This window comes from Electrophorus electricus, chromosome 14 (assembly GCF_041902795.1).
Source record: "Electrophorus electricus isolate QZ-2024a chromosome 14, ASM4190279v1, whole genome shotgun sequence".
NCBI lineage: Eukaryota > Metazoa > Chordata > Actinopteri > Gymnotiformes > Gymnotidae > Electrophorus > Electrophorus electricus.
Window position 1 is genome coordinate 4,465,001 of NC_137510.1, and position 17,500 is coordinate 4,482,500.

At 50.0% G+C, this 17,500-nt stretch overlaps 1 protein-coding gene and 1 long non-coding RNA gene across 6 annotated transcripts in view; one reads left to right on the top strand and one right to left on the bottom strand.

The window, feature by feature from the left end:
• Positions 1-524: 524 nt before the first annotated feature.
• Positions 525-2,822, top strand: LOC145651115 (uncharacterized). The gene is made up of 2 exons (XR_014116796.1): positions 525-1,314; positions 2,366-2,822. It is a non-coding gene; the product is annotated as an uncharacterized LOC145651115 (long non-coding RNA).
• A 123-nt stretch (positions 2,823-2,945) lies between these two features.
• Positions 2,946-17,500, bottom strand: part of cdkal1 (CDK5 regulatory subunit associated protein 1-like 1) — a 205,495-nt gene continuing 190,940 nt past the window's right edge. For all 5 annotated transcript variants that reach the window (XM_081695706.1, XM_035530938.2, XM_035530937.2 and 2 more), the window contains one exon: positions 2,946-3,961. In XM_081695706.1, coding sequence (XP_081551832.1) covers positions 3,806-3,961 — 156 coding nt within the window. In that variant the 3' untranslated portion in view covers positions 2,946-3,805. The remainder of the gene's footprint in view (positions 3,962-17,500) is intronic.

The following is a 17,500-nucleotide window of genomic DNA, read 5'->3' on the forward strand; positions in this document are numbered from 1 at the left end:
CGATTAAGTCGTAACCAAGTGCCCTTTTCCCTGGGGGGGAGGGGGGGGGTCTTGGGGTGTGGTGGGTTGGGTCTTTTTTTTAGTGTGAGGTCACCTCACCAGCTCTGGGGGAGGGAGGGGTTCAAACACCATCCAGGCAAATGCTCTAGGCTACACCACGACTCCCTGGGCAAGACTCCCAACACTACACTCGTCATCCCTCTTACAGGTACAGAGGTGCGGTCCATCACCCCGTGGGACACATCTACACCGCTGGCCTAAAACATCACCAGATCTAGATGGGTACCGGTGACGTTTAAAATCACAGACGGGGGAAACATAACCGTAAACACAATGAAGAACGTTCTTTAGAAATTCAGGCTGCACAAGGCACAAGGCTACACCTCCACGACCATGATTTACAGGGCAGGTGAGGGTCAAAGCAGCACGGCACGCCCGAGGAAGACCGAGGAAGACTTCAGTGGCGAAGCGCTCGGGGGGGGGGGGGGGGGGGGGGGGGTCGTTTTGGTTCACGTTGTCTGACAGGTCCTCACGTGTCAAACACAACTCCGCCACTTCTAACGTCCAAGGTAAAGATTTTATGACAAACGTGCATCAAAGCATCATGGCAAACGTAAATGATCGTCGTGGGCGGACGATGCAGGAATATCGTTCGGTGGAATTGAAGTCCTGCCGTTCCCAAGGCCATTCGATGCATTTCAAGTCACTTGCGGGGACGGAATTGGGCGGCTGCGTGCCGGCGGAGGTGAAGGGGGGTAGTGTGCTCCGGGCTTCTCGGCTTCACACAGCCTGGATAAACCTGGATTCCTCCCTCAGGACTGCGAAGTCTCACCTCTCGCTAGGACTTCTGCACTATGTTTATAAACAAATGAACGCTCATGCCGAATTAACAAGGATTTAAATGCTGCAAAGAGCAATAACTGATTTTCTCTTTGCAGCTGAGGGGCACAATCACGTTAGCAGGCGTTAAGCGGTTCCGGGGCTGAGCGTTAGCTGCGCTCCTCCCTCGAGCATTTTCAAACACCCTGACTCGCTCAAAGTCAGATACATAAGCCTGAACACGAACAAGGCTGGCAGGCTTTCATGGACTCTACGCCGGCAATCTCGCTCACAATGGGTCCTGGAAATCCCAGGGTGCACTGCAGCTACAGAGGGGTGTGCGCGGAGCAGATAAAGAGCCCCCAATCCCGAACCCCTTTGAACGAGTCGGGGCCACCCGGTGGAGCGCCTGCCTGCAGAACACCGTGCGAGCGTTGGCTCACCGATCCGCTGGACAAGCTGCTTCGCTCTAGATCCAGCCACTGCAGCACTGAGGTGGGGCTGGTGTGTGTGTGTGTGTGTGGGGGGGGGGGGGGGGGGGGGGGGGGGTGCTGCTTTGAGGGAAATGAGCCTTGTAACAGACTGCTTGCCATTGGGAATTGGCTCTAAGCTTTCAATCTTCCCCGTTCTGGGTTTCGACCCGGTCCGGCTGGCTCCCTTTCGGCACAGGGGGTTTATGGGTCGTCCAACTGAGGCTAACGACACCGCGCAGCTCCAGCTGGTCCGTTACAGCGCCTGTACCTCACACAGCACCGCTCCGCGAGTGACGCAGGACCGGCTGTCCGTCTGTCTTTTTTTGGCCCCTCTGATTAAGTAAAAGGGATGAAAAGGTCAGCCAGCAGACAGAGAGACGCAGTGTGCGGACCGGGCGGCTCTGTTCGCCCCACGCTGACATGTGCTCTCTGCACCACGCTATTCGCGGGACTGAACTTTCAGCACCTCCGATAATCTGATTCGCTGGCAGCGTCTTGCTATTGAGTTGAGGGTGGCACCCCCCCCACCCCATGCACCTCATACATATGCACGAGCCCCATCACCATGGCAATAAAGCCGCCCCTCCCAGGCTCCGCCCACTGCTGCAGAAGCGCCCCCCCCCCCCCCTCCCTCCACTGTGTTTACCAAGAACAAATGTCGTTTTTACATTCAGTCGCACGGCAACGCCGGCGTGTCGAACAGAGCTTTGTGGTGCCTCACTGGTTTGGGAGAGACGGCAGCACCAAAGGGAGGTGCCAATTAAGCGACGCCCGCCCAGCATGGTGGAGGGGAGCGGGGGGCCGTTACGCGCTGTCCGGGGGGGGGGGTATGTTTGTTTAAAATGAATTGACAGCGTGTCCAGAGGCCTGCAGGCTGGCACGCAAAGGAGCTTGTGGTACAACGATGCCGCTTCACAAAAATAGTTTCTATCAAATTTTAAGATTGAAGCAACTTAATGTTGCAGCAACCTGATTACGGAGAGGTGTGTCTACGCTCGGCAGGAACGCGCTACCTGAAATACGTTTGACCATGGCCAGTTTACCTTTGACGAGTGTCTCTTCTCTTTCCCTAGAACAACTCATGTGGGTCCAGCCCGTAGGCCCGCAGGCCGGGGCGGTCGCGAGGGGTTTGGAGCCACAGCGAACAGCTGACCCAGACAATCCTGCGCTTGCTATCTTTTCTCGGCACAAAGCCCAGAGACCATTTGCAGAGGCTTGGGACGCTTGTGTCCGAGGCGAAGGATGGTGTCCCGGGTCAAAGGTCACACTCGCGCTGACAGGACTACAGTGGGGGGGGGGGGGGGGGGGAGTTCACACTCTCTCTAGTTTTGTATGCTTGACTCTGTTTCCTATAAAAGACCTTCATTTCTTACATTTCATGTTTTCAGTTTCTACATTCAGTACATCTTGCTACATACAGCAATGTAGCAATTGTTCTAATTGTCAAGTGCTGAAACAAAATATGTAAAAATATTTAATAATGTAAAAATACATTATTTAAAAAATAAACAGCAACTGTAGGAATAATAATGAATCTATAGATTCGTTTTGTCCCTGGTGTGTCTACATTTACAAACTGGCACTGAGCGGAGACCTCAACACCATGCGCGACAGTACAGGACAGAGAGTGAAAACTCTGAGGGGTCCAGCCGTTCTGCTCTTCTCTTGATCTGCACTCCAGCACGTACAGACGCTGCGCAACAAAGGCAGCTTTCTGCCAAGCTGTATGAATCCGTGGGGCTCCACACGGCGAGGCGGAAGACGGAACGCTCCGGAGCCTGGTCCGTAATCCTTTTACGGACGGCCCGTCAATGTTGGGCTGCCGGCGCTTTGTCTGATGAGACGGACCTTTGTGCCTGCTTCATTAACTGGGCAAAGGCGTTTTGCGCTTTTCAATAAGGGAGTCGCGTGGTCTTCTCAGGTATAGCGAGCGGGTCGCGCACCGGGGCGACGCACTCGGAGGGTGTTTTATGGTGGGGCGCTCGCGTGCGCGGGCAGAGGTGTCGGGGCGGCCGGCGTCGCTTCGCAATGAGCCCCGTGAGGGAGGACATTCCAGGAACGCTACCCGGGAGACAGGGAGGAGTGGTGTGGAATCTCATTTATTAGGGCTGATTTACACTGAACAAAGAAGGGGCGGGGGGGGGGGGGGGTCACTGCTTTGCGTCTGGGTCAGGCAGTGAAACGTGTGGACTGAGAAGAAACGGAGGGAAAGAGAACAGAGAGTAAACAGAAAAACAAAACCAAAAACCCATGTCATTTCTAAAACATCACCAGTCCATTCCAAACAAAAACGGTACAAGCGATCATATGAAGCACCGAAACAAACGTAAGGCATTCTCTGTTAAACGCAACCTTTACGATAAGTAGCACAAGTCCGTGGCGTCCGCAGTCCTTCCCACGAGGCTATGAGCTAAATGCGTGACCTGGACTCCCGGCAGGGCCACAGTGGAGGTGGCGAGATACGGAGCCCCGCGGCCCCGCGGGAAGCTTCCGACGCGGCGGGTCCTCCGCCTTCAGCGTTGAAGGCTCTCGAAGACAAAGAGGAGCGCAACAGCCAGCAAAGCCAACCCCGCCGAAAGCACCTTGAGTCCTTCATCGGCACGTCTCCACCACCGGCCAATCAGCGTGGAGGGGGCCAGAACGCCGCTCTGACACGAGCCTTTCAATTCCTGTGAAAAGGGAAAAAAAGAGGCAGTAAAAGAGGGAATTTTTATATTTATATATAAAAAAGCAGCTTCTTTCAAATTCCAGCTTTACCTTGAGTGTTTCATACCACACAAAGGCAGAGGGAAGAGGCCTTCATCCTCATCCTCATCCTCAGCCTGCTCTGATTGGCTAGCAGGGTTAACTCGACGCGCATGACTAAATCCTGGCTGAACGTTTCAGCCATTGTCTACTCGTTAAGATAAACGGGCTGGGCTTTTTTTGTTTTTTATCACTTATAAGTGCCTTTAGACACACCGCAAAGGACTATCGGAAGATCTAATGTTGAGAGAGCATAACAAGGTTAACATGCTCTCACAAGGAAACGCGTCTTTATGGGCGTGGCCTTCGGTACGAAACGCCACAAGAACCGGCAGGCGGGACATGCTTCCAACGGCTGAGTTCAGTGCGACGCTCCTCGATTTACCGTTCCACTGGCTCGGCCCGACGCGGGCGGGCGGAGGTGTGTCCCTGTCACTTGCTGTCTACCAGAACCGCACCGCCACGCTCACCGGGTCCCAGAACACCCCACAATTGGTCCAGTCTCCTGTAACGGGGTCAGGTCATTAAAATCTCATTTATAACGGACACCCTGCCAGAAGGGCCGAGCCTAAAGAGGCGTGAGAGGGTACGGTGTCCACTGTCAGAGTCAGACGATCGATCTGTTACTGGTTTATCAGCTTGATATTTCAGGCCCACAGCAGTGGGAAATGTAACCTGCAGATCTCATGCATCTCATGCATCACGGCTCCCCCGACGGTTACGGAGCCCAGCCCACACCTACCCCGCCCCACGGAAAGGGGGGGGGGCTTCTCTGACCGTCACCTGGACAGCTTTGCCGTCGTTATTCCGGTAAGCCCGGTTATTAGGAGCGTGGGACAGTTTATCCAACCTTCACACGTCTAAACGGTGCTCATAGACAGGAAGTCCATTTGGGATCAGGCTGGACCATGTCCCAACCCCAGCGCTGGTGCTCTTCTGTGAAACACCTTCTCCTGTCTCATCTCATTCTCCGACACCTCTCATCTGGAGCTGTTCCTTCCTCCTGGGTGTGTGCGTCACTCCCTCTATCTCGCTCCCTGCTTTCTTCCCTCTCTCTACACTTGTCTTGATCAGTCACCTCACACACACAAGTGTTTTGCTCTCTAGATCCAAACACAGAAGGTGGAGAATAGTCACTCACACACATTCAGTCACTCAGACACAGACACAGCTATCACACACACAGTCACTCAGACACAATCACAATCATCACACACACATTCAGAGCCACCACACACAGTCACTCAGACACAGCTATCACACACGCAGTCACAGCCACCCCACACACAGTCAGTAACTCACACACATATTCAGTTACCAAACACTCAGTCACAGCCACTCATACATACAGTCACAGTCACTCACACATACAGTCACAGTCACTCATACAAAGTCACAGCCACCATACAGTCTCACACACAGTTACAGCCACCAAACACACAGTCACAGCCACCAAACACACAGTCACAGCCACCAAACACACAGTCACAGCCACCAAACACACAGTCACAGCCACCAAACACACAGTCACAGCCACCAAACACAGTTACAGCCACCAAACACACAGTCACAGCCACCACAAACACAGTCAGTCACTCACACACAGTCACAGCTACCACACACACAGTCACACACTTTCATAGTCACTCACACACACAAAGTCAAAGTCATTCACACACACAAAGTCACTCACACACAGTCACAGCCACCAAACACACAGTCACAGGCACCAAACACACAGTCACAGCCACCACACACACCATCACAGCCACCACACACAGTCACTCACACATTCACAGTCACTCAGACACAGTGACAGCCATCACGCACACAGTCACAGCCACTCAGACATCACACACACAGTCACAGGCACCACATACAGTCAGTCACTCACACAGTCACAGCCACCACACACACAATCACAGCCACCACACACAGTCACACTCATACATACAGTCACCAAACACACAATCACAGCCACCATGCACACAGTCACAGAGACAGTCACACCCACCACACACACAGTCAGTCACTCACACACATTCAGTCACTCAGACACAATCACAGACACCACACACACATTCAGTCACTCAGAGACAGTCACAGCCACCACACACAGTCACTCAAGCACAGTCACAGCCACCACACACAATCACAGCCACCAAACACACAGTTATAGCCAGCAAACACCCCATCGCAGCCTGCAAACAGCCCACCATGGGCTGTTGACCCAGTTGACCCAGTGCTCCACGCCAGAAAGTGCCAGCTAAAGTGGAGGTAGTATTACGACTGAAAAAAATGAACAAACTAACTAATTCATTCAAGAAGCAAATAAAAGTACTTGAAAAGTGAGAGATTCTGAATTTGTTTCCTGTACATATGCAGTAGATTTGAGATTAAGTGTTTAATCTCTCAAATCCAGTCTCCATGACGGCACTGTATGGAAAAGTTGGTTTTTACCCACAGGTGTAAATGTCAGATGGTGTCTCTTATTTGAAGTGTGTGTGTGTGTGTGTTACCACAAACACACCCCCTCCTCGGTGAGTAACCGGATCACCGTCTTACCCGTGGCATTATCCCAAAAGCTGCTCGTGTTCCCTCCCAAGGTTCCCTGCGGTCACTTCAGTCGCCCAGCCCATGTGACCATGACAGGCCTCTGTGGCCCACACCAGAAGCTGACGTCACACCAGCAGCCCAGACGGGCCCACAAAAGACAAATGCTGGGCCACACACCTCTGCCCTTGTGCTCTAATCACGCTTATTACGCCTCTAAACACTCTTATTACGCCTCTAAACACTCTTATTACATCTCTAATCACTCTTATTACACCTCTAAACACTCTTATTACACCTCTAAACACTTATTACACCTCTAAACACTTATTACATCTCTTATCACTCTTATTACACCTCTAAACACTCATTACACCTCTAAACACTCTTATTACACCTCTAAACACTTATTACACCTCTTATCACTCTTATTACACCTCTTATCACTCTTATTACACCTCTAGTCACTCTTATTACACCTCTAAACACTTATTACATCTCTAATCACTCTTATTACACCACTAAATGCTCTTATTACAAATCTGTGCACTCTGCTTATATCTCGCATACGGGCGGAGAGGTGGAGAGAAACTGCGTCACCTTACTGCCACTCTGCTCCCGAGAACATGACCAAGCAAAGCTTGGCCTGCTAACCCAGACACCCTCTCCGTTTGGAGCGATTTAAACCCGTCCAACGAGCTGATGTCCACATCTCGGGCACTCGCCGGGGCAGTGCGGAGCGAGCCGATACGGGCGCCAGGCGTCTTGACCTCCCAACATCAGGTAGATGGCAGGCACTCGAACCCATAGTCCAGCAGCAGGCCCTGACCCGACGTGACCTGCGCCCCACGCTCAACGCCGCACATCAGTAGTCAGCATCATGCTGAGGCTGTGGACCAGACGCAGAGGTACTAGACGGTGTGTGTGTGTGTGTGTGTGTGGATGGTGGACTCTAACGTGCAGCTCACACCTACAGACAGAGGCATGTCACCCATAGCCCTGATTCCGTAGTGCTTGTTTTCTTCATGCGACCTTCCCGGGAATGTCAGTAGGAATGACGTGAACGTGCAACTCCATTCAGATGCCTCATTGATCCGTGTGTGCCTCCTGCTCCGATAGCGGCTCAACACACCTCTTCTGTCTCGCACTCTCTCACACACACACACACACACACATTTATATACATGCACATACAAATCAATGCTGATGATACCCCGCATTGGTCTGCCTCTGAGCTCCGTCAGCACCTTAAGCTTGGCTGGGTGGAGGTGGTGGTGCTGGTGCTCAGGGGGGGGGGGGGGTCAAGGGCATGACCATCGAGTTCTCAGACGCCATCCAGACCAATCAATCTCCCAGTGAGTGAAGGTGATAATCTGAATACACACTCACACACATGTATTCAAACACATGCACACAGACGCACACACACGCACACGTACACACACACAAAGGCATGGCTGTTCTTCAATCAGTATTTGTGCTGGAGTGAAAGCTTTCACTACGGTGGAATCTCATTACTGCGAGTCTTCCCGAATATCTCGCACGCTGGTATCTCATACTACTCACAGACAGGCTGCGCATTAGCGCCGAATCCCGACGTGCGTCACACGTGCGATCCCACGGCCAGAGTTTGACCCCAAAACGTGACGAGAGGAACACGGACCTGCTCTTCCCTTCGCCGATCCTCTCACTCTCTCCTTCTCTTTCTCTCTACATCTCTCCTCTCTTCTCGCTCTCCCTCACGTACTCCTGTCTTCTCGCTCTCCCTCTAAAAGGACCATTCCAGAACCACGGCAATGCAGGGTCAATTTGAAGTGAATAAGCAGGGATGCATATGCAGAACTCTCAGCGGCGTTCCCCTCAACGCTGAGATACTCAGGAAACGTCATTTGGAAGACGAGTGCAAAATGAATTCCATGAACGATAACGCACATGACTTTAGTAAAGAACCCATAGCAGCAGAATACCTGTTTCTTATCTAATACATTTACATTTGATACCAGTGCCAATCGCTGTCTTCTATTAAATAACCAGGAACTTTATTTTGAATAATTGGGGTGAAACTGGTCCGTGTTCATTCTGGATTTGTTTCATTAAGGAATCAAATTATGATTGTTATGATAGAAGTACAAAATAGAGAATGTATGAATTAATTTCATATGAAATTAATTCCTTTCATTTCACACTTGAAATGAAGTGTGGATTTAGCGTTTCAAACATGTTCAGGAAAGACGTTTTCAGTCAGAAACCAGTTTTACTTAAATAAGTAAATATCATCGAGGCGTCAAAATGCCAACGTTCAAAGTTCTTTTACTCAGATTGTTTATTCAGCTAATCATAATTTCAACTAATTATCTGGTTTACTTTACATACAACATTTCCAACGTTTGATCCATGCAAATTTTACAACCAGCCACTTCTCAGTTACAGTGATGGGTCAGATCATATGGGTGATAAGGTAGTTATCTTTGGCTACCCTTAACAAACAGTAATGGGGGGGGGGGGGGTATTGACCACTAAACCTCCCAGGTGACCAACTCCTCAAACCACAACATTACAGCAAGTCTCACATTAGTATTTAGTTCTGGGTTTTGTTCCAATGCAGTCGAAACGTCGTTACACCACCGACTGTCATGTGACCTCAGCCAGGTGTGTGACATCAGAGTGCAACTCACCTGAGCAGGTTTAAATACTGGGGGGGGGCGGGTTTCTCAACATTATAGAACAAACTCAGACATCCTGACTTGGCATTCATAGACATTATGCAATAGACCTGACAGTCACGTTAAAATTAATAAATAATCATTAAAACATGACAGGTTGCAAACAGGGCCACCTTAGTGATGAGGTTTTGTTTATTTTCAGTGCATGATAAAATCTTTTTAGAATAAAGTAAAAAATTAATTAACGAGTTTAATTACTCAGGGATGGAAATATAATTAACCCACCTAGCTATTCTGTGACCTTTGCAGAATAAAGAAACCTTATCAATTAGTATGGAATTATTATTTTGCAACAGACTACAAAACAATTTCTCTTAAATAAGGTAAAAAAATATTTTACTAATAAGACAACTGCAGTCAAAGATGCAGTGTCTGCTAAATAATTCAGAACAGCAGTGCACAGGCACAAAACCATACCTAGGAAGGCATTGGTAAATAACACACTTATTAGGAGGCATGGTGAGGTTTACACACACACACACAAACCGAAATGCTAACCTGAGGATATGCAGCATCCTTTAGCCTGATAGCATTCACTCGTTAAACAGTAAAGTGAAATTACATAATCAGACACATTTCAAAGAACTGATGTGAGACCCTTTTCTTCTCTGTGAAATGTGGGAATAACGCAATCCCAAAGCAACAAGCTGTAAGAGTTGCACGGGGGTGTGTTTCCTGGCACGCCTGGCTGTGTTCCTGGGATGGTGTTAGATGGGAAGGAGAGGAGCATGGTTTCAGGCCTGGATGCCTGAAGCTAGCTCTATAAGTCAGGGCGAATGCAAACCGTATCGAGGACCCCTGCGGAGGTGTCTAGGCATCTGAACGGCTGCCTGCCTCAAAGTGGCCAGTAGACCATGTGATGATGCAAAGAGCCAGAAATCCCATCTCAAAACACACACACACACAAACGTGCTCTCGCTCTCTCTCTCTCACTCCATGTCTCTCACACACACTCTCAGACACACACACACACACACACACACACACACACACACACACACATACATACATACACATAATGATTAGAATATTAACAGCAGGACAGGATAATAGGACAGGGCCAGGCAGGGTCAGGACAATGGGACAGGACCTGGAAGGGACGGGATAGTGGGACACGGGGCCTGGAAGGGTTGGGATAACGGGACAGGGCATGGAAGGGTCGGGATAACGGGACAGGGCCTGGAAGGGTCAGGATAGTGGGACAGGGCCTGGAAGAGTCGGGATAGTGGGACAGGGCCTGGAAGGGTTGGGATAATGGGACAGGGCCTGGAAGGGTTGGGATAACAGGACAGGGCCTGGAAGGGTCGGGATAGTGGGACACAGGGCCTGGAAGGGTTGGGATAACGGGACAGGGCCTGGAAGGGTTGGGATAACGGGACAGGGCCTGGAAGGGTTGGGATAGTGGGACACAGGGCCTGGAAGGGTTGGGATAACGGGACAGGGCCTGGAAGGGTTGGGATAACGGGACAGGGCCTGGAAGGGTTGGGATAGTGGGACACAGGGCCTGGAAGGGTTGGGATAGTGGGACACAGGGCCTGGAAGGGTCAGGATAATGGGACAGGGCCTGGAAGGGTCAGGATAATGGGACAGGGCCTGGAAGGGTCAGGATAATGGGACAGGGTCTGGAAGGGTCAGGATAATGGGACAGGGTCTGGAATGGTCGGGATAATGGGACAGGGCCTGGAAGGGTCGGGATAATGGGACAGGGCCTGGAAGGGTCGGGATAATGGGACAGGGCCTGGAAGGGTCGGGATAACGGGACAGGGCTTCTCTCCAGCGGATCTAGAGCCAATTACACCTGGCAGGTGTGAAGGAGAAAGCTTGGTTTTGGAATCTCTCTCGCTCGCACTCCTTCCAGATGATGAGGCAGTCAATCATGTGTAGAAGCTCCTGCTTCCTAACAGCTTTAACGAACCTCAGTCATGTACAACAGGAAAACATGGCTGACCCCCAAGCTAGAGGAGTGGGTCCCATAGATCCCAGGAATGACAACATCAATCTCAGCCCAGAAGAGTGTAATTCTAAGAACAGCACTGCTTCGTCAAACTCCTACAGATGCATGTGTTTGTTAAAGCGAGTTGCTATACGGGAATCTTTAGGGACTTCTCAGAAGTCTTTGTTGACCTATCAATTAACACCCAATTATCACTTCGAATTAATCATAAACATGGCTAAATAAATAACAATAAAAAGCTATTCTCCAGGGAGACGTACTGAAATGCCCTCGTGTACATAGTGAAGAGGCAGGCAGAGGTGTGTCAGGAGTCTAGTATTCAAAGCTGTTTATACACACACACACACACATACATACACACACACACACACACACACACACACACAGACACACACACACACACAGACACACACACACACATACACATACACATACACATACACATACACATACACACACACACACACACACACACACACACACACACACACACACAGAGCAGGGCCTTATCACAGCGTGGTTTGTTTAGGTGCTACACAAACATGGCTCACATTTCCTCTGTTTACAGCGCAAACGCGCCATCGTTGTCCCCGACGCTGCCGCTGCCCTGAGAAGAGTTACTGATTGACCCTGAGACAATCAGCTCAAGGTCGCGCCGCTCTGAGCTGATACGCTCATCGGCTCTGGGGGCAAGGGGGGGGGGGTATGTCCGCGCTCGGGGGGATATAGATCAGCAGAGGCACACGCCGCTCACCCTCTTGGATCTGTTCGGTTCGCTGCTGTGTTGGAACGGGTTTCGGAATTCTCCTGCGGACCAGTTCTTCTCCAGATTAACAGTCGGGTGACAAATTAATCTACATTAATCCACATGATTTATCATTTCAGATTGCAGTTCACGCAGTCCTGTGGATGTACTGGGAGCATAAGTGCAAAATCAGCCAATGTTTTATTTTTTTAAAGCCTGAGCTAATACAATCTGTATGCATCATTGCCAGTTGGACACCTGGATAAATGTGTCCCACCCTCTTCCTGCTGCAGGCTTGGCTGCTCGTGGGCGAACCACACCCCCTCTCCTGGGTCTTCTCTGGCAAAGGCGACCTTTTCAGCGCCAGAGGGCACGCACCTGGACGCAAAACCCATGCCATGGCCCCGCCCCTGGCCCCGCCCCTTGACCGCACCCCTAGCGCATGCTTCCGCTTCACTGGGAACAGAGAGGCAAAATCCAATAAATCAAGATCAGAGCAGCCTCCTGTCTGCCTAACCCACCCCTTTCTCTCTCTTTCTCTCTCTCTCTCTCTCTCTCTCTCTCTCTCTCTGTGTGTGTCTCTCTCTCTCTCATTCTCTCTCTCTCTCTCTCTCTTTCAGTTCAGTAAGCTTTATTGACATGACCATGTGCAGTAACACTATTGCCAAAGCAGTATTACAATAAACATGAATGAACCTTTGCAATTAAGGAATTCTGTTCTAATAATGGACTTGAAAAGAACTGTAAGTGATATGAAATAATAACGGATCTGTGGCGCTCGAGTGCTGCAGGACAAGGAGCACAATCGTCTCCCGATGCAGACGGACATTTACTAAACACGCCGAAACACAGAAGAGTGAACGTCAACGGCACTCACACGTAAACAGTGCAGACGGTAAACAAGCACAGGAGCGTGAGCACAAGCCCAGAGCAATAACCTGAATACGAACGCCAACACCGACAATAACAGACAACACAGCGGTGGGGGGGGGGGGGGGGGGGGTTACCGTTACAAGGTCAAGATGACAAATGTAAAGAAGTGAAAAGAAAGGAAAATAAATAATCATACATTAATAAGAATCTCTCTCTCTCTGTACGTCTCCCTCTCCGTGTCTCTGTGTACGTGTCTCTCTCTCTCTCTCTCCATGTCTCTGTGTGTCTCTCTCTCTCTCTGTACGTCTCTCTCTCTCCATGTCTCTGTGTATGTCTCGCTCTCTCTGTACGTCTCTCTCTCTGTGTCTCTGTGTGTGTGTGTCTGTGTGTGTGTGTGTGTGTCTCTCTCTCTCTCTCTCTCTCTCTCTGTGTCTCTGTGTATGTCTCTGTGTGTGTGTCTCTCTCTCTCTCTCTCTCTCCGTGTTTCTTTGTGTGTGTGCGTTTCTGTGTATGTGTCTATGTCTCTGTGTGTCTCTCTGTACGTCTCTCTCTCTGTCTCTCTTTCTCTCTCTCTGTGTCTGTGTGTGTGTGTCTCTGTGTGTGTGTGTGTCTCTCTCTGCACATCTCTCTCTCTGTGTCTCTGTGTGTGTGTGTCTGTCTCTCTCTCTCTCTCTCTCTCTCCGTGTCTGTGTATGTCTCTGTGTGTGTGTCTCTCTCTCTCTGTACGTCTCTGTGTGTGTGTCTGTGTGTGTGTGTCTCTCTCTCTCTCTCTCTCTCTCTCTCCCCGTGTCTCTGTGTATGTCTCTCTGTGTGTGTGTCTCTCTCTCTCCGTGTCTCTTTGTGTGTGTGTGTTTCTATGTCTCTGTGTGTGGCTCTCTGTACGTCTCTCTCTGTGTCTCTCTTTCTCTCTCTCCGTGTCTCTGTGTGTGTGTCTGTGTCTCTCTGTGTGTGTGTCTCTCTGCACGTCTCTCTCTCTGTGACTCTCTCTCTGTACGTCTCTGTGTGTGTGTGTGTGTGTCTCTGTGTATGTCTCTTTCTCTCTCTCTCTCTCTCTCTCTCTCTCTCTCTCTCTCTCTGTGTGTGTCTGTGTCTCTCTGTATGTTTCTCTCTCTGTGTATGTGTCTCTCTGGGTGTCTGTGTGCCTCTCTCTTTCTCTGTGTGTCTCTCTCTGCATGTCTGATGCCCTTATTCAGTCTCTCTCTGTGTGCTTGTAAAGACTGAAGCTTTTACACAGATCCATAAGTAGCTTCCTAGTTTTATTTACTGTTACGTCAAAACCCTTTCTAACGGCACTGACTGTTTCGAGGGTAGCTTTGGCCAAACACGTGGTCCTCCCCCTGATCTGGTGTAGACTCCCATAAAGACCCTGCCATGGTGAGTCAGGTCACCACAGATCAGCATATCTCCCTGGGCCTGATCCTGGAGAATATCAAAGCTCTCTCCCTTACAGGAGCAGGCGGGATGTCTAAGGGACACAGTTACGTCTGCTGACAGTTGGGTGAGTTCCTACATCATATGGGTTTCTCCCTTTTTAACAATAGAGATGACTCTCACACATTCGCAGGGGTTTTTCTGAGGACATTGTGATTTGGCAGCGTCCTGTGGGGCAGAGTGATGTTTCATCTGCGTCATGTTTCTGGGGGTGGTGTTATGGCAGTATTGTTCAAAGGGTTTTTGGTTTGAATCCAAAACTGGATGAATGAGTGCCCTCGATGTTCCACAGAGAAACTGGGAAAAACAGATGTTGTTATTTTTTTACAGACCTACAGAAAGAAACAAAAACTAACCTTAACATTAGAATTCTGATTACTGTTATCTGACTTATTATAATAATGTTCTTTCTGTCTGGCCCTTCCTCTCTCCATGCGTCTCTCCCTCTCTCTCTCTCTCTCCCTCTCTATCTGTGCGTCTCTGTCTCTCTCTCTCTCTCTTTCTCTCTCTCTCCATGCGTCTCTCTCTCTCTCCCTCTCTGTCTCTCTCTCTCTCTCTCTCTCTCTGCGTCTCTCTCTCTCTCCCTCTCTCTCTGTCTCTCTCTCTCTGTGTCTCTCTCTCTCCCTCTCTGTCTCTGTCTCTCTCTCTCCATGCGTCTCTCTCTCTCTCCCTCTCTGTCTCTCTCTCTCTCTCCATGCGTCTCTCTCTCTCTCTCCCTCTCTGTCTCTCTCTCTCTCTCCATGCGTCTCTCTCTCTATCTGTGCATCTGTCTCTCTCTCTCTCTCTCTCTCTCTCTCTCTCCATGCGTCTCTCTCTCTCTCTCCCTCTGTCTCTCTCTCTCTGCGTCTCTCTCTCCCTCTCTGTCTCTGTCTCTCTCTCTCTCCCTCTCTCTGTGCGTCTGTCTCTCTCTCTCTCTGTCTCTCTCTCTCTCCCTCTCTGTCTCTGTCTCTCTCTCTGCGTCTCTGTCTCTCTCTCTCTGCGTCTCTCTCTCTCCCTCTCTGTCTCTGTCTCTCTCTCTCCCTCTCTCTGTGCGTCTGTCTCTCTCTCTCTGTCTCTCTCCATGCGTCTCTCTCTCTATCTGTGCATCTGTCTCTCTCTCTCTCTCTTTCTCTCTCTCCATGCGTCTCTCTCTCTCTCCCTCTGTCTCTCTCTCTCTCTGCGTCTCTCTCTCTCCCTCTCTGTCTCTGTCTCTCTCTCTCTCCCTCTCTCTGTGCGTCTGTCTCTCTCTCTCTCTGTCTCTCTCTCTCTCCCTCTCTGTCTCTCTCTCTCTGCGTCTCTCTCTCTCCCTCTCTGTCTCTGTCTCTGTCTCTCCCTCTCTCTGTGCGTCTGTCTCTCTCTCTCTCTGTCTCTCTCCATGCGTCTCTCTCTATCTGTGCATCTGTCTCTCTCTCTCTCTCTTTCTCTCTCTCCATGCGTCTCTCTCTCTCTCTCCCTCTGTCTCTCTCTCTCTCTGCGTCTCTCTCTCTCCCTCTCTGTCTCTCTCTCTCTCTGCGTCTCTCTCTCTCCCTCTCTCTGTGCGTCTGTCTCTCTCTCTCTCTGTCTCTCTCCATGCGTCTCTCTCTCTCTCTCTATCTGTGCATCTCTGTCTCTCTCTCTCTCTATCTGTGCATCTCTCTCTCTCTCTCCATGCGTCTGTCTCTCTCTCTCTCTCTATCTGTGCGTCTGTCTCTCTCTCTCTCCATGCGTCTCTCTCTCGCTCGCTCTCTCTCTCTCTGCAACTCATGCAGGCTGCCTGTGAAGCTGTCACCATTTCTTAAGCGATGACAAACTGCAGGACTTTTGTTTTAGACATAGCTCTGCAAATGCAGCAACAAACGTAGTATTAAACCATAAAAACAACAAAAGAACCTGCAGGAGATCCTGAATAATGAAAATGTAATGTATTGAAAACTAACTGTGGCATCTAAGGAATAAATCAATCCTTTAAATAAAGGGTTGGAACTCAACACCTTTGCCACACAATAACACCAAAGACATGGTGTGATGTACTCTGCGTGTGGGGCAGAGGGCGGAAAGGTTCCCTGTCTTCTAGGAGCCGCCGGGGAATTATATGGACATATTAACTGTCACTGTTTGTCATTTCTGTGGTAATCTGTGGGTGCCATGTTGTTTTGGCAGGGGGCATTTAAAGACACACACACACACACACACACACACAGTAGATGGCAGAGAGGACATCAAAAGATGCACCAAAATGTGATACACATTTTAATTTCACACTCCATCAGCTTTTATGGCTGGTTCTGGCGGCTCGAGGGTGGGGGTAGACGGACAGACAGACACAGACAGACACAGACACGCCCTACTCACCCATCCCATGCTGAGCTCAAACTGCCGGCCAGCGTGGAGCAGTAGGGGAAATGTCTAGCTTCTTCCCTGAAACCGCCCCAAGGAGGCAAAGAGCAAGGGAGGGGCGTTGCCCCACTCCCCTGGGGGCAGATATAATTCTGTTACCTCCCTGTTGAGGGGATGGGGGGAAGGGGGTGGGGGTCATGTATGAGTGCGCAGGGGCTTTTACTGAGAGACCTAATGGAGCAGAACGGGAAGTGAAACTAATAAGTGTGCTCGCAAAAGAGTGTGCTTGCAGAAGAGTGTGCATTAGGAGAGTGTGTGACTGACTCTTCTACATCCCCCCCCAACACACACACACACACACACACACACACACACACACACCCCACATCCCCCAAGCAGGGACACCGTAAGACAAAACGAGATGATTACTAGAGGCTAATCCTTCTGGGAACACTTTCTCCCCCGCGCACACACACACACACATTATATAATTTCTGCAACTATAAATTACTGTAACTAAATGCTTCCTGTAAAAGAATGCTTTAGCTAAACATGGCTCTCAGTAGCAGTAAGAAGAAAGAAACCATTCCTTTTTCTCACCTCTCTGTACTTTCCTAAGTGTGCAAAACGTCCACACATGACAACACAGAAGTCTTCACACACCAGCGTTTTTGTTTTTACGTGAAACCTTGATTATGTAAAAATGAAAAAATTAAATCTTTGTTCTTCACATCAGAGCAGCAAATGCATCCATGCCCACGCCTGTGTGTGTGCGTGTGTGTGTGCGCGCGTGTGCGTGTGTGTGTGCCTGTGTGTGTGCGTGTGTGTGTGTGTGTGTGTGTGCGTGTGTGTGTGCCTGTGTGTGTGCGTGTGTGCGCGCGTGTGTGTG